The sequence below is a fragment of the Mustela nigripes genome, chromosome 14, assembly GCF_022355385.1.
Source record: "Mustela nigripes isolate SB6536 chromosome 14, MUSNIG.SB6536, whole genome shotgun sequence".
Lineage (NCBI taxonomy): Eukaryota > Metazoa > Chordata > Mammalia > Carnivora > Mustelidae > Mustela > Mustela nigripes.
This window is the reverse complement of record NC_081570.1, coordinates 36,060,128-36,082,297: the sequence shown is the minus strand read 5'-3', so window position 1 is coordinate 36,082,297 and position 22,170 is coordinate 36,060,128. Positions and strand designations below refer to the sequence as shown.

Below are 22,170 nucleotides of genomic sequence, written 5' to 3'. Positions count from 1 at the left end.
GGGTTTTCTTCTATTCTCTAATACATACCTATTTGGAAAAATCACCGCCCCCCCCCAAAAAAACCAGTAAAAATCACCCATGTTAACATTTTGGGGGATACCATCCCACCATTTAGGAAGCAGGTGGAATATGGAGAGCTCAAAAAAATCTAACTGGTCTTCTGGCTTCCTCCATTTCCTTTTAAAACATTCTCCACAAAACAGTAAAGTTTCTGTTAAATAGGACTATATCACTTTTCTGCTTAAAACTTCCCTGTCTACCTACTCACTTCGGATAAACATCACCATCATCTAGAAACTTGTTAGAAATGCATTATTCTTCTCTGCCCAGACTATCGAATGGAAAACTCTAAGAACAGGGCCTAGCAATTTGTGTTTTAAGATGCCCTCCAAGTGATTCTGATGCAAGGTAAAATATAAGAACTACGGTGTTAAGCTAAGTTCTTTGTATGTATTATCTCATTAAACCTGCAGGACAAATCTGTATTATTCTTATCAGTGTAGGGGGAGGGGGTGTTGAGAGAGGAATCGAGCTGGGATGCCTGTTTGAATTCCAGCTCCCAGCTTTGTGACACTGGATCTCATTACTAACAGTACCCTTCTCATGGGATTGTTGTGGAATTAAACAAGGTGGTGTAAATAAAGTACTTCGAACAGTGACTGGCATAGAGTAAGTATTATATAAGCATACCCCCATTTCACAGATTAGGAAATCCAGGCTGAGACGTGAAGTGACTTGCCCAAGGTCTAGCGTAGTGGTCGAATCAGATTTTTAACTCTCTTTAGCCTCCAAAGGCACACCCTAGACCAGGGTGCAAGCCTTGCCGAAGCAAGGGAAGCGGGTAGCTGTGCCGAGACCTGTAGGCCCTCTGACCTTGGCATCCCGAGTGGTCTCGTCCAAGGCTCTAGGCTCTAGGGTTCGCCATCCATGATGCTGGGGGCCAAGGCTAAGTTGGGGGGAGGGGCTGCTGCTGTGTTCCAGCAGCCATCCCGCCCTCCAGTTGCGAAGCTGCCGCGGAACTGAGTATTCCGAGTGCTCGCCGGCCGCTGACACCCGCCGTCGCCGCCGCCGCCGCCCTAAGCACCGCCCGCCGCCCTCTCACCCCGCGGCGGCGGCGGCGGAAGCGGGGAGGCGGGGCGGACCGGGCCGGGGCGGGGCCGCGAGCGGCATGGAGGAGGCGGAGGCCGCTGCGCGCTGGGCAGAGCAGTGCGGGCCGGAGAGGGGCCCGAGCGGGGCCCGGGCCCCCTGAGCCGTGAGTCCTCCAGGGCGGGAGTCCGGGAGGGTTGGCGCGGCCGGGGCAGGTCTCCCGAGTCCTCAGGCGGCTCCGAGCCCTGGAAGGAGAAGAGCGGGGCCAGATAGGAGAGGGCGAAAGCGCAAGCAAGCGGGTGGAGGATTGGGGGCCAGGGTTGGTGGGGGGTGGTGTTTGTGCCCTTTGCCCACCCCAGGACCGGGAAGTCCTGGGCCTTGGTCTTTCTAGGGGCTGATGAACATTGAGAGCCGATTACTTGGCCTCTGTTCTGGGGGCCCTGGGCAGCTCTGCCAGTTACCCCAGGCACCTCAGCCCCAGGGGAGTTTCCAGGTGACCCGACCCCTCTGAATGGTTCCTTTCAGAGCAGTTGAGCCACTTTTCCCAGGTCACACAACCTGGATGTCTGCAGGAAAGAGTTGTTGGGAGGTCCTCCTGGTCTCCCCAGAAGGCATCAGACTTTGGGAGGTACACCCTAGTCCCTATGACCCTCTGGTCCTCTCAGATTCCTGAAGGCATGGGTTGGCCAGGGCAGTGGTGACTCCCCAATCCGGCATGGACGACTGGAAGGCCAGCTCCCTCATCAAGCCCTTTGGGGCTCGGAAGAAGAGGAGCTGGTATCTTACCTGGAAGTATAAACTGACCAACCAACGGGCCCTGCGGAGATTTTGTCAGGTACAGAGCTGTCCCAGCACCCCTGGGGGCTCCCTCCCAGCTTTACCCTAGCCTACACTATGGGCACTGGGACCTACCATGGCTGCTTCCAACCCTGGAAGGAGGCAGCAGGTTCCTAGAAAGGAAACCTCTTTGTGTCATGCCCCTCCGAGGTGGTGGTTTGGGCCCAGAGTTCTGGAATCAGAACCCAAGTACAACCCCCTAGGCTTCTGACAGAAACCTGAAGTCTAATCAGGAAGGCTTTGCTCAGGGGCACCCACCTGTCAGGCCATTAGAGCTAAGACCCAGGTCTTCTGATCCCCAGCTCGGTTCTCTGGGATTGTCTCCATCTGTGGGAACTAATTGTGGAGGGGACCAAGGAAATCAGGGCCTCAAATGGAAGAATACAGGAGCTCTGGGTAGGGAAGGCCTTGATGAAGAGAAGGGTCAGGGCTGGTTCTCTGGAGGAAGTGATCTTGAAATTGGACCATGGTTGGGGGGAGTAGAACTGGGTGGACAGAGGAGGAGAGACAGGCTTCAGGCTCTCCCTGTGTCCTCATTGCAGCCAGGGACCTTCCTTTCAGGAAGACCCTCAGTGATCTAGAGGGGCACCCCTCCTTAGTCAGCTTTACCCCTCCCCTCAGACAGGAGCAGTGCTTTTCCTACTGGTCACCGTCATCGTCAACATCAAGTTGATTCTGGATACACGGCGAGCAATCAGCGAGGCTAATGGAGACCCAGAACCAGAGCAAGACTATGGTGGGTCCAGGCTGAGGATGGGATTGGCTTGTGGGGTGAAGAGCGGGGTGGGGGTGGGGTTCCCCTAGGATCTCATAGCTGAAATGATAAGCAGATGCCAAGGGATGAGACTCTGCTGGAGAGACTGTCTCCATAACCTGTCGCACCCCCACAGATGAGGCCCTGGGCCGATTAGAGCCCTCACGGCGCAGAGGCAGTGGTCCCCGACGGGTTCTGGATGTGGAGGTGTACTCAAGCCGCAGCAAAGTGTATGTGGCGGTGGATGGCACTACGGTGAGTGGGCCACTGTCTGGCGTAGCGGCCCTGTATTCTTAGGGTATGGTTCCCTGGCTCCGGGATCCATGGTCTGAGTGGGTACTGCCTCTCTGACACTTTCGAGCTATGTGGCTCTAGAGGCCTCGGTTCCTCATCTTTAGGCTGGGACTAGTGATGTCAGCTTGTCAGGATTTGGTGAAAAGTGTGTGAAATGTGTTAAATGTAGTGGCATTTTATCAAAAGTGAGCATTAGCAGTAGTAGGCAGACAATTCATTGATTGATTTTTTTCGTAACTATCTTCTGGTCCCTTCTTTGGCTTCGGCCTTGTCTGGGGCATTGGGGACCAAGGGGGTAGTCAGAACTGGCTCCACTTTGAGGGGCTCAGTCTGATGAATTATGATATCTCCAGAATGAGGAAGAGACATTCAAGGGCTCTAGGAGCTTGAAAGCCGTGGAAAGGAGGGTTGTAGAAAGAGCTGGTCTCTTTTTTGATGGGTAAGTTAAGGTGGTTTTCTGGAAGGGGTGGCCTTCAGGCCGGATTGGAAAAGAGCTGTTCACAGAAGCACAGGCAGGAGGGAGGTTTTCCACAGCTGGTTTTTTGAGTTCCTGTAAGACAGGCCTCGAATGCCAGTGTGAAGAGCTGGGCTTGGTCTCTGCTGCCCGGTAGGTGCTGGAGGACGAGGCTCGGGAGCAGGGCCGCGGCATCCACGTCATCGTTCTCAACCAGGCCACGGTGAGGTTCTAGGGGTGGGGGGCCTGGAGGACTGAAGCTGAGCCCTCCTTGCTGGTGACATTAACTCACGAGAGATATGTCCCCCACCAGGGCCACGTGATGGCAAAGCGTGTGTTTGACACATACTCACCTCATGAGGACGAGGCCATGGTTTTGTTCCTCAACATGGTGGCACCTGGCCGAGTGCTCATCTGTACGGTCAAGGTCAGTGACTCTGCCTGGATCCCTTTGTCTGTGCCCCCAGCTCCGACCTTGCTCATGGCCCCAGGTTCTCTACCCCTAAGAAAGCATAGTGGGAGGAGCCTCTGGAGGAAGGTAATGAATGTTCCAGTCTTGGCCTTGTCATTTACATTCAGCAGGTAGTTATTAAGCACCTACTGTGTGCCAGGCACTGTTTTGGGTGGTGGAGATACAACAGGAAGCAGCCTTTATGGAACTTACATTCTGCAAGGCAAGATCAACCACAAAAAAGCCCAGTACACCAATAATGTCAGGAAACAACAACTTAATGAAGACAGTAAGGCAAGGAAGACAGTTATGGGTGATTCCTTTTAGAAAGAGGAGGTCTCTGTAAGGAAGTGACATGTAAGCAGAAAGTGGGAGGAAGTAAGGAGAGGGCCCAGCAAATACCTGGAGGAAGAGTGTCTCGGTAAGAACTTGGCAAGGGTGCAGGCCCTGAGGAGGGAAGGTGCTGGCATGCTTCAGGAGCTGCAGGGGTGCCCGTGGAGCTGTAGATTCAGGGAGGGGTGGGGGGTGGTGGGAAAAGAGGGCAGAGAGGTGCAGATTATGTGGGATCCTAGTAAGGATTTACTAGCCTGGTGACCTTGGACAATTCTCAGAATCTCTCTGAGCAGTTTTCTTTCTGTGAAAGGATAGTAACCTCAGAGAGTTGTCGTGGCTGTTTAGTGAGCTAATGTAAAATAAAAGGTTTCGCATGGTGCCTGACACAGAGTGAGTGCTCCATGCGGCCAGGTTTCTCAGAAAAGTGCCAGTGAGGCTGACTGCCTTCCCTGGTCTCCCAGGACGAGGGCTCCTTCCACCTCAAGGACACAGCCAAGGCTCTGCTGAGGAGCCTGGGTAGCCAGGCCGGCCCTGCCCTGGGCTGGAGGGACACATGGGCCTTCGTGGGACGCAAAGGAGGTACGGCCACCATAGGCCATCCACCCTGTAGTATCAGGGGCCCGGAAGGAGCAGAACCCCAAGAGATCGGGTGGGGTTGGGGGCAAAGAAGAGCCAGAAGCGGTGGGCTGGATGAAGGTGGGCAGAGAGCCGGGAAGAAGCTTTAAAACTGGAGCTTAGGCCTCCCATCGCACCTCATTCCTTTCCCCTGCTAGGTCCTGTCCTTGGGGAGAAACATTCTAAGTCACCTGCCCTCTCCTCCTGGGGGGACCCAGTCCTGCTGAAGACAGATGTGCCGCTGAGCTCAGCCGAAGGTGGGGTTAGTGGGGACGGGGCTCCAGGGCAGTGCCTGGGCTGGAGGCGGGCCTTGGGTCCTATTTATGAAGCTTTATTTTCTTGACTGGGTACCTGGGGCTTTGTAGATCACACTAACCTCGTGCCCCCTCACACATCATCCCGTTGACCCCATTCCTCTGTCAGAGGCAGAGTGCCACTGGGCAGACACGGAGCTGAACCGTCGCCGCCGGCGCTTCTGCAGCAAGGTGGAGGGCTATGGGAGTGTGTGCAGCTGCAAGGACCCCACACCCATCGAGTTCAGCCCTGACCCAGTGAGTGGGGCCTGAGACAGGGAGGCTTAGACCCCTTCTCCGCTTGGCAGGGAGATCGAGGAAAGAGCCAGGCTGGGCTCTGCCGATCCCAGCCCGAGAGAGGGAACCAGGACCTGGGGATTTACCTTGACTCGGAAAGATTGGAGGAGGGGAGGCATGTGAACAAAGGCCTGGAGTTGGATTTGGGTTGAGTGTGTGGAAGGGCCCGGACAGGGAGACAGACCCTCTGCCATTTCCCTCTCTACTCTGGAGTCACCTTCTCTCCAAAGAACCCTTCCCTAGGTGGGAATTCCAGTTTGAAGAAGGAGTGAGGCAAGAGCTAAAAACTGTTTCTCCCTCAGCTCCCGGACAACAAGGTCCTCAACGTGCCTGTGGCTGTCATTGCAGGGAACCGACCCAATTACTTGTATAGGTGAGCCTGGGAGAGGGCCGTTCAGTGCTGAATGGGAGGGTGCTTAGCACGGGGGACCCTCGGGCTCATCGGCCTGCGGGAAGAACTCTTAAGGTGGGAGGAAAGGCAGCAGATTCTAGGCCCATTCACTCATGTGAGTGGACAGGGGGAATGTGAGCCCATCGATTAGCACAGAGGGGCCCTGAACTGAGGGGACAGAAAGGCCTAACACATCCCTGGGCTCCCCAGGATGCTGCGCTCTCTGCTGTCAGCCCAGGGGGTGTCTCCCCAGATGATAACAGTTTTCATCGATGGCTACTATGAGGTGAGTGGGGTTTGGAGGCTATGGGAAGAGCAGAGCCCAGGGCGGTGGGTGCGGGGTAGCAGTGATTACAAGAGAGACAGCCCGGGCAAAGGCTGTGCAATATGGACGGTTTGGCATGGCAGAGCCTGCAAGGTGGATGGGGGGCAGGTGGTTCACATGGTGACCAGTAGCCGTGCCCCCCAGGAGCCAATGGATGTGGTGGCACTGTTTGGTCTGAGGGGTATCCAGCACACGCCCATCAGCATCAAGAACGCCCGTGTGTCTCAGGTACTGCCTAGGCAAGGATGGAAGGGGCAGACGCCTGACCCCACCATCCACCCCAAAGCTCATATGCCCTCTTTCCATTCCCCACCCAGCACTACAAAGCCAGCCTCACTGCCACTTTCAACCTGTTTCCTGTGAGTAGTAAGGACAAAACCCTTGGGCCTGGTGTGGGAAAACATGGGTATAAAGTCTGGTCTTAATAGACAGCAAGCTCTTGCCCTCTCTGGGCCTCAGCCTCCTGATCTGGAAAATGGGGGTAGTGCTGCCTGAGAAGTGAGATGAGGGTGGAGGAGGCACAGGATGGGAAGGGCCCCCTTGGGGTCATGCGGTCCCCTACCTCTCCCTGCAGGAAGCCAGGTTTGCGGTGGTTCTGGAAGAGGACCTGGACATTGCTGTGGATTTTTTCAGGTGAGGGGAGTGCCACTCCATAAATGCCTCTGTGAGCTGCCTCAGGCCTCTTGGCTTAACTGGCTTTCCAGAAAATAAGGCAGTAGGGTATTTGGGAGAGCTCTGTGGGAGAAGTCAGCTCGAAAGTGGGGGAAAAGCCTGAGCACAAAGGTAGGATGGCAGGTATTGGGGTTGGAGTAGAGTGTAGAAAGGATGGGTGAAGACAGTGGGGATCTAGGGGATGGGACACACAGGCATGACTCCTGAGTCCCATCTCTAGCTCTTCCAGCATCACTGTGTGACTGTGTGTGTCCTTGCCCTTCCCTGAACCCTTGGACCCTGCCTCTCTCAGTTTCCTGAGCCAGTCCATCCACCTACTGGAGGAGGATGACAGCCTGTATTGTATCTCTGCCTGGAACGACCAGGTAAGCCTAGGGGACGGAGTCAGCTGGGGCATTGGTATAAGCACCAAGCTAAGACCTCCCACTGTGGCTCCCCCCGTCTCCAGGGATACGAACATACAGCTGAGGACCCAGCACTGCTGTACCGCGTGGAGACCATGCCTGGGCTGGGCTGGGTGCTCAGGAAGTCCTTGTACAAGGAAGAGCTTGAGCCCAAGTGGCCCACACCAGAAAAGGTGCCCTGGCAGGGTAGGGGGAGTGGGCTGGAGCCTCCCCTGCCAACTCCAGACCTCTTCACCTTCATCCTCTTCCGGGCCTGCAGCTCTGGGACTGGGACATGTGGATGCGGATGCCTGAACAGCGCCGGGGCCGAGAGTGCATCATCCCTGATGTTTCCCGATCCTACCACTTCGGCATCGTTGGCCTCAACATGAACGGCTACTTCCACGTGAGTGGGAAGCGGGGTGTTGCGGAGGCAGGCACCATGTGATAGACGGAGCAAGAATGTGGACTCCAGAGCCATCCCAGCTCTGTCACTGACAAACCTTGGGGAAAATCCCGTACCCTCTTTTGCCTCAGTTTCTTGATTTGTAAAATGAGGATAAAAATCCTACCTACCTTGTTAGGTTTTGAGGTGATGAGGTTTAAGTGAGTTAATATATGGAAAAGACTTTGGACTGCAAGCATTATGTAAGGGTTAGCTGGTATTATTTTTATTATTACTATTCTTAGTGCCAGACTGCCGGTGTGGGGAGGGTATTTCTGCCACCAGACACTTACACAGCCCTGCCAGCTCTGCCCTCTCCCATCCTTGCAAATATGGGGGCTCAAGCCTCCGCCTGAAGTGAACAGGGATGTCCCCAGGCCCCCATGCCTTACCTGGCTGTGTCCAAAGGGCCACTCCCCAGTTACAGCAAGAGTACGCTTTGAGACAGCCCGGCCCAAAGGAACAGATGGATGGCTTGGAACCTCCGAGAAGCCAGAAGGACCCTGAGAGGCTGGCTTATACAAGACCCCAGTCATCTCCTAGAGAGGGGTAGGCGTTTACCTGAGGTCACTGTCAGTACCTGAGTCACAGCACTTTCCTCCCTCTCAGCACAGCCTGTTCTTTTGCCCACCAGGCCTGGTAGGGCCTGTTCTGGCTTCTGGGGCCCTACAGCAGCAGACCCCAGGACAATTAACTGGGAGCAGGGACTAGCTCAGGGGTCAGTAGCACGAGCTGCTGGTTTGGGCCTGAGCTCTCTAGCAATGGTGGAGCCCAAACTAAAGCTAGTAAGAGCCTGTCGAGGATGTGACAAAGAAGAGGATGGGGAAGACAGGAGAGGCTGGGAAGGGGCGGGTTAGAGGGACCTCTGTGGGTCCAGAGCTTCATCTGGGGGCCTTGTGGGTATGTGGTCAGTGGGCAGGTGTGGGCCTGACCGTGGAAGGCCTAATGCTTACCCTCACACCCACTCCAGGAGGCCTACTTCAAGAAGCACAAGTTCAACACGGTTCCAGGTGTCCAGCTCAGGAACGTGGACAGGTGGGGACTGGGGCCAGGGCAAAGGGGAAGATGTCTGGGAGCCTTGATGACCAATCCCCAGTATTCCCTTCCAGCCATGGGGCCTGTTTTTTTTTACCCCCAGCCCTGCTGCCACCCAGTACCCATGTGATCCCTTGCCTTGCCCCTGGAACCTGAAGGGTGACCCCTTCCCCTGACCCATTTTTGCTTCTCCTTCAGTCTGAAGAAGGAAGCTTATGAAGTGGAAATTCACAGGCTGCTCAGGTATGGCCTCTGCCAGTAGGGATATATGGCAGGAGTGAGGAGGCAAATATTGGGTGTCTTGGCCCCATAATTTTGGGGCCCACTGCAAAATGAAAATCAGCACCTTGTTCAAAGATCAAGAATTTCAAGACAGCAATAGCAGAGCATTAAACTAAGCATGGGGTCTTAGGGTACCCTCTTGTGACACAGGCTCTGTCTTGGCCTTTCTCCCCTACCCCCTGCTACAGTGAGGCTGAGGTTCTAGACCACAGCAAGAACCCTTGTGAAGACTCTTTCCTGCCAGATACAGAGGGCCACACCTATGTGGCCTTCATTCGAATGGAGAAGGATGATGACTTCACTACCTGGACCCAGCTTGCCAAGGTGCCCCACCAATACATCCACCCCAGGCTTACTCCTCCCCACCAGAAATAGGGAGCCTTTGTTCTGGGATCATCTTCTACCCTTGAACCTTCTCTTCATACTCTGGGAACCCCTCTTCCAACCCCTTTGTCCAGTTCCATATTCTAGAAGATGCTACATCTTGCAAATTGAGGAGACTGTTGAGGAGGGGTGGGGGGTTGGGCCAAGCGTCCTCAGTGTCCCCTCCCCGCAGCTCTCTGACCACTGTCTCTCCCCCTGCCCTACTTTTACCAGTGCCTCCATATCTGGGACCTGGATGTGCGTGGCAACCACCGGGGCCTGTGGAGATTGTTTCGAAAGAAGAATCACTTCCTGGTCGTGGGCGTCCCAGCCTCCCCCTACTCGTGAGTGACTCTTTTCTGCCCTGGGAAATGGGAGACTAATGGCATTAGAGGACGTAGCTAATTACCTCTTCCCAATACATTTTCAAATTATCTTCCCAGGGTGAAGAAGCCACCATCAATCACCCCAATTTTCCTGGAACCACCCCCAAAGGAAGAGGGAGCCCCAGGAGCCGCAGAACAGACATGAGACCTCCTCCAGGACCCTGCAGGGCTGGGTACTGTGTACCCCTAGGCAGGCTAGCCCTTCACCCCATCCTGTAGGATTTTGTAGACACTGGTAGGGGTATGGGTTGGCTTGTTTTTAACATGAGACTTAATTACTAACTCAAAGGGGAGGCTTCCCCTGCTCCAACGCCCCTGTACCTGAGTTGGAGGTCTATTTATTTACTTCCCTGTTGGGAAGGGCCAGGATAGTACCTGGGAATCACTGGGGTCCCTGGGCAGCTGATCCTGCCCTTTGCACACTCCCTCCTCCCAGGCCTGGTTCAGAATCTAACCTATTTATTGACTGTCCTGAGGGCCTTGGGAACAGGCTGAAGCCCAGAGGGCCTGGAATCCTTTCTCAGCTGGGGTGCTGCCCTGGGGATGGGGCTGGCTCTTACTCAGGAATCTGCTGTGCCCAACCCACGGACAGGCCCGCTGGGGCCCGGCCTGCTGCCACAGACTCACTCAGAGACCCTCAGACACGGAACCAGGCCTCTTTTCAGCCTCCCCTTTGTCCAGATTTCCAAAGCTGGATAAGGTGGTCATTGATTAAAAAAGGAGAAAACTTCCGGGGATGTGTTTTATGGTTATGTGTGAGGTGGTTTGGGGTGGGGGCATTTGTGTGTGTGAGAGAGAGAGAGAAAGAGGGATAGGAAAGTGAATGGTCATGATAGTTTTCCTTACTGTCCTCCACAGGGTTTAGCTTCGTTTGGGGCCATTTGGCCACCAGGGGATGCCCAAGTCTCAAACTCCCAAGATTTTTCCCTAAGCTCCACCTTAGGACAACAGAGCCTCACCTTAGCCCCACCCTACTTGGGGCTGAGCTTAGAACAGCCACCCCAAACCCCTTCCCTACGGAGCTTTTATCTCGCCTAGCTTGTCTGGGCAGGTACCTATCCCCAAAGATGGAGCAGGAGAGCAAAAAGAGATGCTTGGGGGATGAGGGAGGTGATGGGAGCAGGAAAGCAGGAGAATCTGATTCTAGACAGTTAGGAGAAAAACCATCGTTTTCATCAGATTCTCACCTAACCAGTGCCCCGAAGAGATGAGGAAGATATAACTTAGATAGCTCTGGAAGCACCAGGAAATGAATGCGATTGTCTGGAGGTAGTGGATGAGAAAGCACTAAGGCAGGGGGCAGGACATTTAAGGGATCTGTCCAGGACTTAGGATCAGGAAGCTGAGTGTAGAACATGCCTTCTGAGAAGGGGTCAGCCTGCAGAGTCCTTTCAAGGTGAGCCTCATGAGCTCCTGATGGAGAGCCTTGGCTGGGGAGGCAGGAACTGTCTAGAACCCCTGCCTTTTCACCAGCTCCACCCCTCCCTCCCCCACTGGTGCCTGGAGCCCAGCTCCCTGATGGCACAGGTGGCACAGGTGGTGTGTTGCTTGGATCATTTGTCGCCACCCTGACGCCTTCAGTGTTTACTGGAGATAGAGCTAGTGCTTCAGGTGCCCCAACAGCAAGGTTGAGGGGAAGTTAGCCCATGACTAGGTAGAGTCCCCGCCCTGGGCAAACAAATCCCTTACAGCCTCTGTGTAGGCAACTGGTGTGTGAGAGAGGTCAGGTGCTGAAGCAGGGAGAGGGACTAGTGGCGACTTGCTCTCCCTGCCAGCCCCCCACCCCCAGTAGGCTCCTGATCTAGGCCTCAGACTAACTCTCAGGCACTGTGTGTGACCCTGGCCAGGTTGTTCCTTCTTGGGCTCAGCAGGGGATAGTAAATAGTTCTGGGCTGTCCTGGAAAAGCCAGGGAGGAAAAATCAGGGGTCAAAGGGAAGCGAGGAGGAGCACGGTCTGCCAGCCTGGGTCTCGTTGGTCATAGCCTCCCTCGTTCGTGCTGTCAGTCCTGGTTCAGCAGCTAGCAGATCTATGTTTGGGATCTTCGGGCTTTCAAGTGAATCTGACCCCACACCAGCCAGGACCCCACCAGGCCCTGGAGTCAGACAGCCTGGGCCCAAATCAAGGCTCAGCTCTTCTGGGAAGGTTATAGATGTGGAATAAGTCACTTGGGCTTTCTAGGCCCAGTTTCTAGAGCATGGAGTAGTTAAATTTAAATAAGAGATCAGATCTGTAGAGTTCCAGAGGCAAGCCAGAACCAAGAATAAACAAAGTTCTTTCTAAAATCCCCAAGGCAGGGACAGATGTGGGGCTTTGCCCCAGTGAGAAGGGTGGACAGCTTGGATCCTCTGATGTTGGCTTCTGGAGGACTTCCAGAGCCTAAGAAGTGACCCTCTGCCATTGCCTTGGCAGTATTTCTGGTGACTCCGCCCCCACTTGGGCAAAGGCTTGTTATTTTCATAGCTTTCCAGTCCATTGCCCCTACTCAGGAGGGGGGTGGTTTCAGGCCAAAGTCCTCACATGTTATAGGAAGGCAGACTGGCCCAGCCCCCATGTCCTCCCTGAGTGACCTGGTCATCCCTGTTAGGCTCCCTCCCAGGCCTGGAATTCAAGGGAAGGAGAAACAGGCACCTACCTCCACCCTACTTCCCTTCTGAGACTTTTACAAGGGCCTTATGAGTCACCAGCCCCTCAGGAATCTGAGGCAAGGCGTCCTGCCTCTCCAAGGATACACAGAAAGTTCCAAATGGAGACATTTTAATTGGGTGATGAGTTCTGTTGTGCCTTCTACATCTCCGCCCAGTGCCTGCCGGTTTTACATATGCCTGTGCAATGGGGTGTCTTTCTCTCATCCCCCAGGAGCTGCTGGGATCACCAAGAGCACCCCTGGGTGCCACAGGGTGTCAAGGGTTTGAGGGACAGACTGGAAGTATGGGCAGGAGAACTGGCACATTAGAGGTTCTGTCCCCACACCCCCGCCCATGGAAGGAAAAGTCAGGCACAGCCTGAAGTGGGCCGTCCCCTGTTTGGCCCCAAGTCCAGAGCAGCAAGGCCAGCCCTCTCTGGCCCAAGTGACACCACTGGATCCTGTCCCCACCCCAGTCACTGCTGCTTGGCAGTGCCAGGGTGCCCTCCCGGGTTCCTGGGTGGCAGCTGCGGTGGCGGAGGTAGAAGCAGACTATTTCAGGTTGCAGTACAGATACATGGACACGATCATGGCAGCCAGCTGATGGGAAAGGAACGGGCAGAGGTGAGGGATGTGATCAGGGCCCTTCTGCTTTTAGTCCCCCGCCTCCAAGACACCCCACCAGAAGTCTCTCTCCTCCAGCAAGGCCTCCAAGATGGGTCAAGCACCCTGGTCCAGTCGGGTTACCCTGCCCCACCCTCCTCACCCCCTTACCTCCAAGCCTCCAATTCCAGCTGCCACACCACCCACAGTGGCAGCGTTGGTCCGGATGTCATACAGAAGCTGGCTGAAACAACCCTTGGGGGAGAGGGGAGAGTCAGCCGCTGCACCCCTCCCTCATTCAGCACTTTGCGGCCATTAAAGCAGCCCCCAACCTTCCATACCACACCTGTACAGTCTTGTCCTTCGCCTTCTCCTCAGTGCAGGGTTCTACAGCGGTGCCATTTCCGTTGTCGGCACAGCAGTACGGGGGAAAGGTATGGTTCTTCATGAAGTAGGGAGAGCCCTCAAAATCTGTGTAGTTGTTGAAGCCACAGCACTTGAGCTGAAGAGGAGGAGGGAAGGGTGGTCAGCAGGGCCTTGCCTCTTTCTCCCCACCCCAAAATGTCCCCCAGCCCACCTTACCCCTTCCATGGTGGTGTTCCACACTTGGGTGAAGTCCTTCTGGGAACCGTAGTCTTGCTTGATGGCGGGCACTACCAGCAACGTCAGGAAGTGCTCAGCCTGGGTGGGGCAGGCCGGTGCTCAGGGCCCTGGGGGCCACAGCCCACTTGCAGGGCTCTTCCCCATCTTTCCCCCTTGCCCCGTCCCCTCCTCCTCACCATGGTGGTGTACACCAGGGCGACCACAGCAGCTGCCACCTCCGCGATGAAGATGAGGAGGAGGATCAGGAAGAACTGAATGGGGACCAGAGGTCTGAGTTTAGAAAGAGGCGGTCCCTTGTGCCTTACCTATTGCAACCCACCACCCAGTATGGCAAGGCAGCCGCTCCCTCTGCCGAGGGCCCTGGAGTGCAGAGCATGGCTTGGGGATCTCCAGGGCCTGGATTCAAGGGTGAGGGGACCCTGGATCTTGGTTATGGGCCCGGGGAGCTGGGTTTGACACACCATCATGAGGGCACACTTGTTCTCAGTCTGAGCACCGTAGCAGCCCAGGAAACCGAGAGCGAAGAGCACAGCACCGGCAGCGATGAGGAAGTAGCCCACGTTGACGAACTGCATGGCACTGGACGACAGCGGCCCGAAGATCTTCAGGAAAGACGACCCGTCAATCGACACCCAGATGCCCACGGCCAACAGGGCAACACCACATAGCTGGGGACAGAGAGGCAGGCCTTAAAGCAGTGTGGGCAAGCAGTTCTTTACCACTCATTTGAGATAGGAAGATGGAAAACGAGAAATTTCTCCCTTTATTGGCTAAGGAGTCTAAAAACTCATCCTGTAGGGAGGAAAAACATTCTGTAGAGCCAGAAGGATGGGAGCTGGGCCACCCAAAGCCAGCACCAGGCTGCACATCAATGTAGATATAAATGGAATCAGGGGTTCTAGAAATATCCACAGAATGGGGGAGGGCAAGGCAAGACTTTCCTTCACTGCTGTCAGGGTACTGCTGCATAGCTAGGAGTGAAAACAAGTGGGTGAGGCCAGCTGGGGGGTGAGGGAGGGGCCCTACCCCATTTCCTTGCTGAGCTGACTGCCTCTGTTCTGGGACAGGTGAAACAGTGGGGTGGAAGCCACAACAGGCTCAAAAGTCACCATAGCAACAGAGGCGGGGCTGAGGTTTACACCTGCTTCCAACCCTGGAGAGGGACTCGGTGAGAAGGGACACCTACCTTGGTGCTCTCCAGGATCAAACTCCAGGCCTGCCCTTCATCTAACCTAGACCTCTCCTTGCCTCACAGGGAAAACTGAGGCACGAGGGACGGAGTGCCACTGGGGCTGCTCTCAGAGGCTCTCTGGCTCAACCCCAAACCTCATGGAATCCAGAGGCCCAGATCGGGGGAGGTACTGTCCAGATGCCATAGCTTTTAGAGAAAAGCCTCACTGATCCAGGCACCAGTGGATAAATCAGTCTGATTCCACCTAGCTGTCTAGTCTCCAGCTGTAGAAACTGAGGCTAGAACCAGGAATGAGATGCCAGATTGTGGCTAGATCCCAGGCATGTTTGCCTAAGGATAGGGGGCTGGGCTCCCAGCGTACAGGGTCAAATTTCAAGGAGCCTGAGACTTGCCCTGCCTTGCCCAGCCTGGCAAAGCCTGAGCAACAGAGGCCAGAAACCAAACCGGATTTGCCTTTAACCCCCTCGGGCCTCTCCATATTGCTGGGATACCCCTGCCTTCTCCAGATACATGGGCAAAGCCTACTTCCCTGAAGCCAAAAGAGGCCCAAGGCATGCACCATATTGGAGTCTGAGAGGTAACACACCCACAGCCCAATTTCTCCAAATCTCTCTATGGGTCATGTCTCCACCTCTTCACCTTCCATTCACTGTAAGCCCCTCTAATGTAGCTCCAAGATCTGTGGTGCCATCCTGCGCTAAATCCGGTAGACACTTCATGAGCCAGACCCTTCTGACCTGTCTGAGATCGTGGGCTTCTTGTTTTCCTCTTGTTGCTCTTTCTCTAGCTGCTTCCAGGTGACCATTTCTCCACATACTCTTTGTAAGTCGGGTTTTGCAGAGTGCTCTTCCCCGCTCCCATGGTTTCACTGACTGTTTGCGGTCCTGTGACTTCCAAACATCTATGTCCAGCTCCAACCAGAGCTGCAACCGCATTGGGTACGCAGCTGCCTGGAGGACATCCCCTGGGTTGCTCAGACCAGAGACATGGGCTTTATCTTCAAAGCTTCTGTTTACCTCACCCCTCCTTCCGTCCCTCAGCCGCCATCTGAGGGCTTTGTCCTTCATCCATTTTTCCCCGTCCCCACCGTCATCTCCAGGGTCATGCCTCATTACTCAGTTTCCTCTTTTCCTGGTTTCCTGAACAATACCTGATTTCATTGCCTCTGGGCCTTTTTTGCATGCTTTACAAGCCCTTTACCCAGCGCAAATGCCCAGACACAGCTGTTTCCACCAGATAGTCTTCTCAGACCAGGGTTTAAGTCCCTCATGGGGTCTCCTATAGCCCCTGTGCTAAGGCCAGACATTATATGTTCCAACTGTCTACCTAGCCTGCTGGACCTGAGATCCTCAGGGGCAGAGAAAGGGCTCACTCACCTTTCCCCCAGCACTTAGCACAGAGTCTTAGGCCATAACTGTTTGTTGAATGAATAGGTGTTTCTTGATCTCTGCTCTGAGGTCTCCGGGCTTCTCTCCTTTCAACTTCCCATCTGTCCTACAGAGCCACTAAATTTCCTTGTACACCAGGTAAGCATGGGCAAACTCTTCCCCTCCCTGGGCCCCTAATGCCTATGAAACAACGGCAATCATTCCTGTTAGCCTATCCCACCTTGCCCTAATTCAGGTCTGAAGCTTCCTGGAAGGGAGGAGCCTCTCCTAAGCTTTTCTATCCCAACTATGGCAGCCGGGCTGCTCCTAAGACCAGGACTCAGTATTTGGGGAGACTTCTGCACCCTAGCTAAATGGGAAAAGTGTGCAACAGAGTCTGGGCCCAGCAATCTCCCATTGCCCAGCTGCTGTGACCCCGTCCCATAGGGAGGCCCGAACAGCCCACAACTCCCATACTTACAAAGATGAGGAAATTGAAGAGGATCATCATGGTCTTAAGGAAGCTGAAACACTGCATGGTGGCTCCTGGGAGGCAGACAAGTGGGAGTTAGGGATTTCTGCTGCCCACTTCTGCTACTACCTGGGCCGGCCCCTGCACTGGGAACCTGCCATACCAGATTCCAGCATCCAGGACCTCTAAATCACCCCGTTTCCCCTACATCTAGCCTCTGACCCCTCAGGGCTTCTCCAAAGTCCTATCCTGACACCCCTGCCTCTCTGTAGGGCCCAGGTCCTCTCCCAGCACCCGACACTGGAATACTGATCCCCCAGCTCTCTCCACAGGCACCCCAAGCCCAACTCCCATACCATACGTCACTCCATGCCCTTCCCTCGCCCCAATATATCCTGGACCCCTCCATCAATCCAACCCTAGGCTCTCAAGACTCTCCTCCATTGGCCTTCCAGTTTCCCAAACCCCATTTCTTGGTTGATTTTACTTCATAGGATGATCTCAATCCTGTGCCATCACCTGTTCAGGGCTCTTGGTAGTTCTGAAGGAAGGCTCTGCTGAGGCTCCAGAGGGGACAGCCTACGCAAGGGATTTGCCACTCCAGTGGGCAGGCAGTGAGACGGGGCTGGCTCTCCCGCTCCACCGCTCACATGCAGGCGGGGCAGCCTTTTTAAAGTCCTGGGCTCACCTTCCCGCCTGCCCAACCCCACAGCCAGCCAACCTCTTCCTTCCCTGCTGCCCCCTGCTGCCTGGAGATCTGTCCCCATAGCCACCAGAGCAGCAGGCCTCCTAGTCGTCAGCCTGGCAACGCCAACCAAAGCAACACCCTTCCAGATCCGAAGGAGGAAGAGAAGTGGGAGGGTAAACAAATGGCCTTCTGAACTTCGCGCGCCCTCGACCACAGAGCCGCTGGCCTGCGGATCCATTCCTCCATACCCTGTGCGCTCCCGGGCCCACTCATCTGCCCAAGCGGCCGTCTATGGAGGCACCCACAGATCCACACACAAACACCTAGCCGTGCCCATGAATGCACACGCACGTGTCACACACACTCTGTGCTGTGTGTGCACTGACTCCCAGCAACTGAGAAACCACAAAGCAACCTCGGAGGGACATACCTAAAGTCTGTCTCCCCGTCTCTGCAAGAAAATGACCCAGGTTTAGCAGCTTCTTCCCCCTTCTCTGAGGAGCAAATGACTTCTGGTCCTTTTCCCTCTACAGAGTCTCAGTTTCCCCATCTTTCTCCTCCCTTCCTCTTTTCTCCTTACCCATCTCCCTCCTGAGGTTTTGCCCCCCCCCCCCCATCCGGAGTTCTTAGCAATGGGCGTCCAGCAAGCACCCCTTTCCTTTCTGCCAGCAGGTGGCGCCATGATCCCACAAAAGCATCACCCCCACTTGTAAGACTCCGCAGTCCCAGTGTGAACCCTTCAAGGGCTTCACTTGGACCCCTGCCTATCTCTTTCCACTGCCGGTCCTCCTTTCCACTCCAGTGCTCCGGATATCGAGGTGCTGGGGAAGTTCTGGCTTTGGAGTCATTCAGACCAGGTACTTCCATGTTACTTCTGCTGCTGCTTAACTGTGCGACCTGGGGCGGGGTTTGGGGGGGCGCGTGGATTTCTTAGGCTTGATTTTAAGCTTAGGCTGGTCTATATAAAAAAATAGTTATAGGGATCTTGAAGATTTTATTTATTTATTTGACAGAGAGAGCTCACAAGTAGGCAGAGAGGCCAGCAGAGAGAGGGGGAAGCAGGCTCCCGGCTGAGCAGAGAGCCTGATCCGGGCCTCAGTTCCAGGACCCTGAGATCACTACCTGAGTGAAAGTTTAACCCACTGAGCCCACCCAGGCGCCCTATAGGGATTTTAAATAAGATTTTATTGATTTTTTAAAAAGATTTTATTTATTTATTTGACAGAGAGAGATCACACTGAGCCACCCAGGCACCCCTTAAATAAGACCTTAAATAAGATTTTTCTCTGGGACAAACAGGAATGACCACAGAGTGGGAAGGTCAGAGTGTGGAGAGTCACAGCCAGAGGGGGTGAGAGATGGAGGAGGTGGACTTTAAAAAAAAAATTTTTAGGGGCGCCTGGGTGGCTCAGTCATTAAGTGTTTGCCTTGGCTCAGGTCATGATCCCGGGGTCCTCAGATCTAGCCCCGAATTGGGCTCCCTGCTCAGCAGGGAGCCTGCTTCTCCCTCTCCCACTCCCCTCACTTGTGTTACCTCTCTCCCAATGTCTCTATTCTGTCAAATAAATAAATAAAATCTTCAAAAAAGTTTTTTTAAATGTAAATATAGTTGACACTAATTTTTTTTTAAAAGATTTTATTTATTTATTTGACAGAGAGATATCACAAGTAGGCGGAGAGGCAGGCAGAGAGAGAGGAAGGGAAGCAGACTCCCGGCTGAGCAGAGAGCCCGATGCGGGGCTCGATCCCAGGACCCTGGGATAATGACCTGAGCCGAAGGCAGAGGCTTTAACCCACTGAGCCACCCAGGCGCCCCAGTTTTTTGTTTTTGTTTTTTTGAGATTTTATTTATTTATTTGACAGAGACAGTGAGAGAGGGGATACAAGTGGGGCAAAGGGAGAGGGAGAAGCAGGCTTCCCGCTAAGCAAGGAGCCTGATGCAGGGCTCTATCTCAGGACCCTGGGATCATGACCTGAGCCAAAGGCAGACTCCCAATGACTGAACCACACAGGCACCCCTAATTTTGGATTTTCTATAATGGGAGGAAACAGCTGAAGAAACTGGAAAGAAGGGGCCAATAACACTAATATCTGTGTAGATCATATTTTAAATGCATTACATATATTGTCTTTTCCCCCCTTGTCACAAAATTCCTATGAGATAGATTCTCTTTTCTCCCTTTTTTAAATATGGGGAAACATAGCCACAGGAAGGTTAAGTACTTCCCATGATCACACAGCTTGTAAGTGGCAGATCCAGGATTCACCCCTAGTCGGTCTGATGCTAGAGTCTCTACCTTAACCACGAAGCAGACTGTCTATAGTGATGGGATCTCTAAGTGAGGAGGAGCAGACTTCCAGAAAGAACAGGAGAGGAGGCCTTGGGCTGGGTCTTGAGGAAGAAAATGGCCAAGGCCAAGTGGGTTTATAGGTGCAGTGGCTAGAAGTTGATGGGAGCAAGGACCATTTTCTAAGACTGAGGATAGCAATAGAAGATGGAAGGGGTGTGAGGACTTTTAGGGTGGTGCTGAGGCCCCCAAAGTCTCCTAGCCAGTTTCTACAGGAACAGAAAAGATGGAAGCTCGGAAGGAAGACTGGAGGTGGAGTAAGAGGGAAGAGAGAGGGGGCGGATGTCCACCACTCCACAACAACTCAGTGCAAGGCCTGGCAGAGCCTGGCTGCTATAAGAAAGGGTTGACACAACTAACGTTGCCCTAAGGACCTAGGTGTTCCTCCAGCTGCACTAATTCATGGCTTTCTCTTTCCCCTCAGGAAGAATGGGAGCCAGGTCACCTCCATCTATGACCCCAGCGCCCAGCACATATGAAGTTTTTAGTGAACAATTCCTGAATGATTGAATGAATAAATGAGTGCAGAACAGCAAGAGTTAAATGTCTGGGCTTTGGACTGTAGCCATCAGGGATTAGGAAACCCTGCCTGCCTCTAATTGTGTGACCTCACCTAACTGAGCCTCAGTTTCCTTATATAGCCGATCATTATTCATGGCTTCCATATCTTCCATATCTGTGAATTGACCTACTCACTAGAATTTATTTGTAACCCCACGCCAATCCTCATGTCACTTTTGCGGTCACTCACAAGACATTCGCAGAGCTGCAAAAATGTTGAGCTGCCTCCTTCCCGTGTTCTTAGCGGAAGCTGAATAGGAGGGTTCTCTGCCTCCTTGCTTGACCTCTTAGAATGTATACCTGTTCTTGTGGTCCATTCAGTGTCACATTTTCCTCATTTTTGTGCTTGTGGTGGTGATTTTGCTGTTTATTGAATAATGCTGAAGTGCTATCTAGTGTCTCTGAGCACAAGAAGGCTGCAATGGGCCTTATAGCCGATGTGACCAGAGGCTGGTAGGAACGTAACCCTGTAGGAGCGTTGGCTCCATTTACTAATGTATATGTGGTGGGGACTTTATTAGACTGGGACTACTGTGTATAATGAGAACTGACTGTATATGAAATAGGAATGATAGAGTAAGGTTGTGGGATTAATGAGAGAGTGTTTATAAAGTACTGGGTGCTCTTTGGCACCACAGTAAATGGTTAAGAAATATTGTTAATATTGTCAATGTGGGGCGCCTGGGTGGCACAGTGGGTTAAGCCACTGCCTTTGGCTCAGGTCATGATCCCAGGGTCCTGGGATCGAGTCCCACATCGGGCTCTCTGCTCAGCGGGGAGCCTGCTTCCTCCTCTCTCTCTCTGCCTGCCTCTCTGCCTACTTGTGATCTCTCTCTGTCAAATAAATAAATAAATTCTTAAAAAAAAATATTGTCAATGTGGGTAAATGAGAAAGCCAGGAAGTAATTTTCCCCTCCTCAGAGTTCCTTTTTCCTAGGGGCCAAGCTGAGGTTTTTCTGGCCCTTGGGCTGGACCCATGGAGAGCACTGTGACCCATGGGGTGGGGCAGGGGACCAAGACCTATAAAAAAAGAGCACCGCCCTTATGTGGACTCTATGTCATAGAGGCTGCAGCTGCCCTGTCCAGGCACACCCTCGGCACACTACAGAAGCTTCCTGTGCCCATGGGGCCTTCTCAGCCTGTCCGTGCCCCTCGGCCCCGGGGCCTAAGCTCTCCCTACCGCAGGCCAAGGCTAGGCTGGCCTCGGCCTCGATTTCCAAAGATGTTCAAGCGTAGCCGCAGAACGTACCGGCAGAAACCCCAAGGCCCAGCTGCCACCCCTGCAGCCACCAATCCTGCCACTGTGGCCACAGATATCAACAACACTCCTACCGCCACCACCAGTGTGTGGATCCTTCCGCCACAAGGTTAGCCAAGGGCCTCCTGGCAGGGTGGGAGTTCGGAAAACCAGGGATTTCAAACCAAACCAGTTGGGAAAACCAGGGAAAACCATTCGTTTTCCCCCATCTTAGCCCTGCAGAGGCACTCTAGGGGGGCATACCCTGTGTGAAATACCACCCTCAAAGTATGGTGGGGTCTCAATGGCAGACGTCCTAAAGGCTGAGAGCCTTAATGGAGGGTGTATTGGCTGAGAGAGGAGGGCCTGGGGAACTGTGACTCTTAAGAACAGTGGAGCTTCCAGGACTGCTGTCTTCCTCACACTCTCCCCCCTCCTTTCTCTCCTCAGTTCTCAGACACCTCTGTCAACCTGGCAGCTTTCTGATCTTCTAGAAATGTCCAGAAACTAGTCCAGAAGCTTGGCTGGCTCCAGACCTGCATCTCCTAGGGGCCATGGGTGGTTAACAGCAGGCAAATACAATCATTTCTGTTGCAGCTGCTTACTCCACTGTAAGAGGTTTCCAGACAACTATGCTGGGTAGGAGGGTGGGTTTGGGGGCTGAATGCTCCCAAGGACAGGCTTCAGTGCAGACAGCTGGGATCACAGTTAGACAATGGAAGGACAGGACAAGGTCAGCAATGCACACCATTTCTCAACGCACACCTCAGCTTTTGGT

At 53.9% G+C, this 22,170-nt stretch overlaps 3 protein-coding genes and 1 long non-coding RNA gene across 6 annotated transcripts; 3 read left to right on the top strand and 1 right to left on the bottom strand.

Moving 5' to 3' along the window:
- Nucleotides 1-1,145: 1,145 nt before the first annotated feature.
- On the top strand, nucleotides 1,146-10,066 carry POMGNT1 (protein O-linked mannose N-acetylglucosaminyltransferase 1 (beta 1,2-)). The gene is made up of 22 exons (XM_059374608.1): nucleotides 1,146-1,253; nucleotides 1,753-1,922; nucleotides 2,546-2,660; nucleotides 2,815-2,933; nucleotides 3,584-3,649; nucleotides 3,740-3,853; nucleotides 4,672-4,789; nucleotides 4,984-5,082; nucleotides 5,249-5,376; nucleotides 5,718-5,788; nucleotides 6,017-6,092; nucleotides 6,276-6,359; nucleotides 6,449-6,490; nucleotides 6,706-6,764; nucleotides 7,096-7,168; nucleotides 7,252-7,380; nucleotides 7,467-7,592; nucleotides 8,602-8,666; nucleotides 8,865-8,909; nucleotides 9,137-9,272; nucleotides 9,546-9,655; nucleotides 9,755-10,066. Exons 2-22 carry the CDS (start codon nucleotides 1,803-1,805, stop codon nucleotides 9,840-9,842), a joined length of 1,983 nt encoding a protein of 660 aa, XP_059230591.1. The 5' UTR covers nucleotides 1,146-1,253; nucleotides 1,753-1,802; the 3' UTR covers nucleotides 9,843-10,066.
- Nucleotides 10,067-12,435: 2,369 nt separating this feature from the next.
- On the bottom strand, nucleotides 12,436-17,222 carry TSPAN1 (tetraspanin 1). Of its 2 annotated transcripts, XM_059374607.1 has the most exons (8): nucleotides 17,078-17,222; nucleotides 16,568-16,632; nucleotides 13,989-14,195; nucleotides 13,704-13,778; nucleotides 13,507-13,605; nucleotides 13,271-13,426; nucleotides 13,096-13,179; nucleotides 12,436-12,921 (listed from the first exon to the last, which is right to left on the bottom strand). In XM_059374607.1, the coding sequence occupies exons 2-8, from the start codon at nucleotides 16,622-16,624 to the stop codon at nucleotides 12,874-12,876; spliced, it is 726 nt and encodes a 241-aa protein (XP_059230590.1). In that variant the 5' UTR covers nucleotides 16,625-16,632; nucleotides 17,078-17,222; the 3' UTR covers nucleotides 12,436-12,873. The 2 variants fall into 2 exon arrangements, with proteins under 2 accessions (XP_059230590.1, XP_059230589.1); XM_059374606.1 differs by lacking the exons at nucleotides 16,568-16,632; nucleotides 17,078-17,222 and adding an exon at nucleotides 15,457-15,846.
- LOC132000811 (uncharacterized) lies at nucleotides 14,202-20,130 on the top strand. 2 transcript variants are annotated; one of them, XR_009399464.1, is made up of 3 exons: nucleotides 14,202-15,296; nucleotides 17,919-18,103; nucleotides 20,019-20,130. It is a non-coding gene; the product is annotated as an uncharacterized LOC132000811 (long non-coding RNA). The 2 variants fall into 2 exon arrangements; XR_009399463.1 differs by having other exon boundaries at nucleotides 17,916-18,103.
- Nucleotides 20,131-21,278: 1,148 nt separating this feature from the next.
- P3R3URF (PIK3R3 upstream open reading frame) lies at nucleotides 21,279-21,886 on the top strand. The gene is made up of 2 exons (XM_059377079.1): nucleotides 21,279-21,522; nucleotides 21,843-21,886. The coding sequence occupies exons 1-2, from the start codon at nucleotides 21,279-21,281 to the stop codon at nucleotides 21,884-21,886; spliced, it is 288 nt and encodes a 95-aa protein (XP_059233062.1).
- Nucleotides 21,887-22,170: the final 284 nt, after the last annotated feature.

Excerpts from the sequence above, each read along its gene's own strand:
- P3R3URF (XM_059377079.1), top strand. The coding sequence starts at position 21,279 with ATGGGGCCTTCTCAGCCTGTCCGTGCCCCTCGGCCCCGGGGCCTAAGC. Across the intron at positions 21,523-21,842 it reads GTGGATCCTTCCGCCACAAG|TTCTCAGACACCTCTGTCAA; the intron begins GTTAGCCAAGGG and ends TTCTCTCCTCAG.
- TSPAN1 (XM_059374606.1), bottom strand. The coding sequence starts at position 15,831 with ATGAGGCATGACCCTGGAGATGACGGTGGGGACGGGGAAAAATGGATG. Across the intron at positions 13,180-13,270 it reads CGAAGGACAAGACTGTACAG|GGTTGTTTCAGCCAGCTTCT; the intron begins GTGTGGTATGGA and ends CTCTCCCCCAAG. Across the intron at positions 12,922-13,095 it reads CTGGAATTGGAGGCTTGGAG|CTGGCTGCCATGATCGTGTC; the intron begins GTAAGGGGGTGA and ends CTTTCCCATCAG.
- POMGNT1 (XM_059374608.1), top strand. The coding sequence starts at position 1,803 with ATGGACGACTGGAAGGCCAGCTCCCTCATCAAGCCCTTTGGGGCTCGG. Across the intron at positions 5,377-5,717 it reads TCGAGTTCAGCCCTGACCCA|CTCCCGGACAACAAGGTCCT; the intron begins GTGAGTGGGGCC and ends TTTCTCCCTCAG. Across the intron at positions 8,910-9,136 it reads GAAATTCACAGGCTGCTCAG|TGAGGCTGAGGTTCTAGACC; the intron begins GTATGGCCTCTG and ends CCCCTGCTACAG.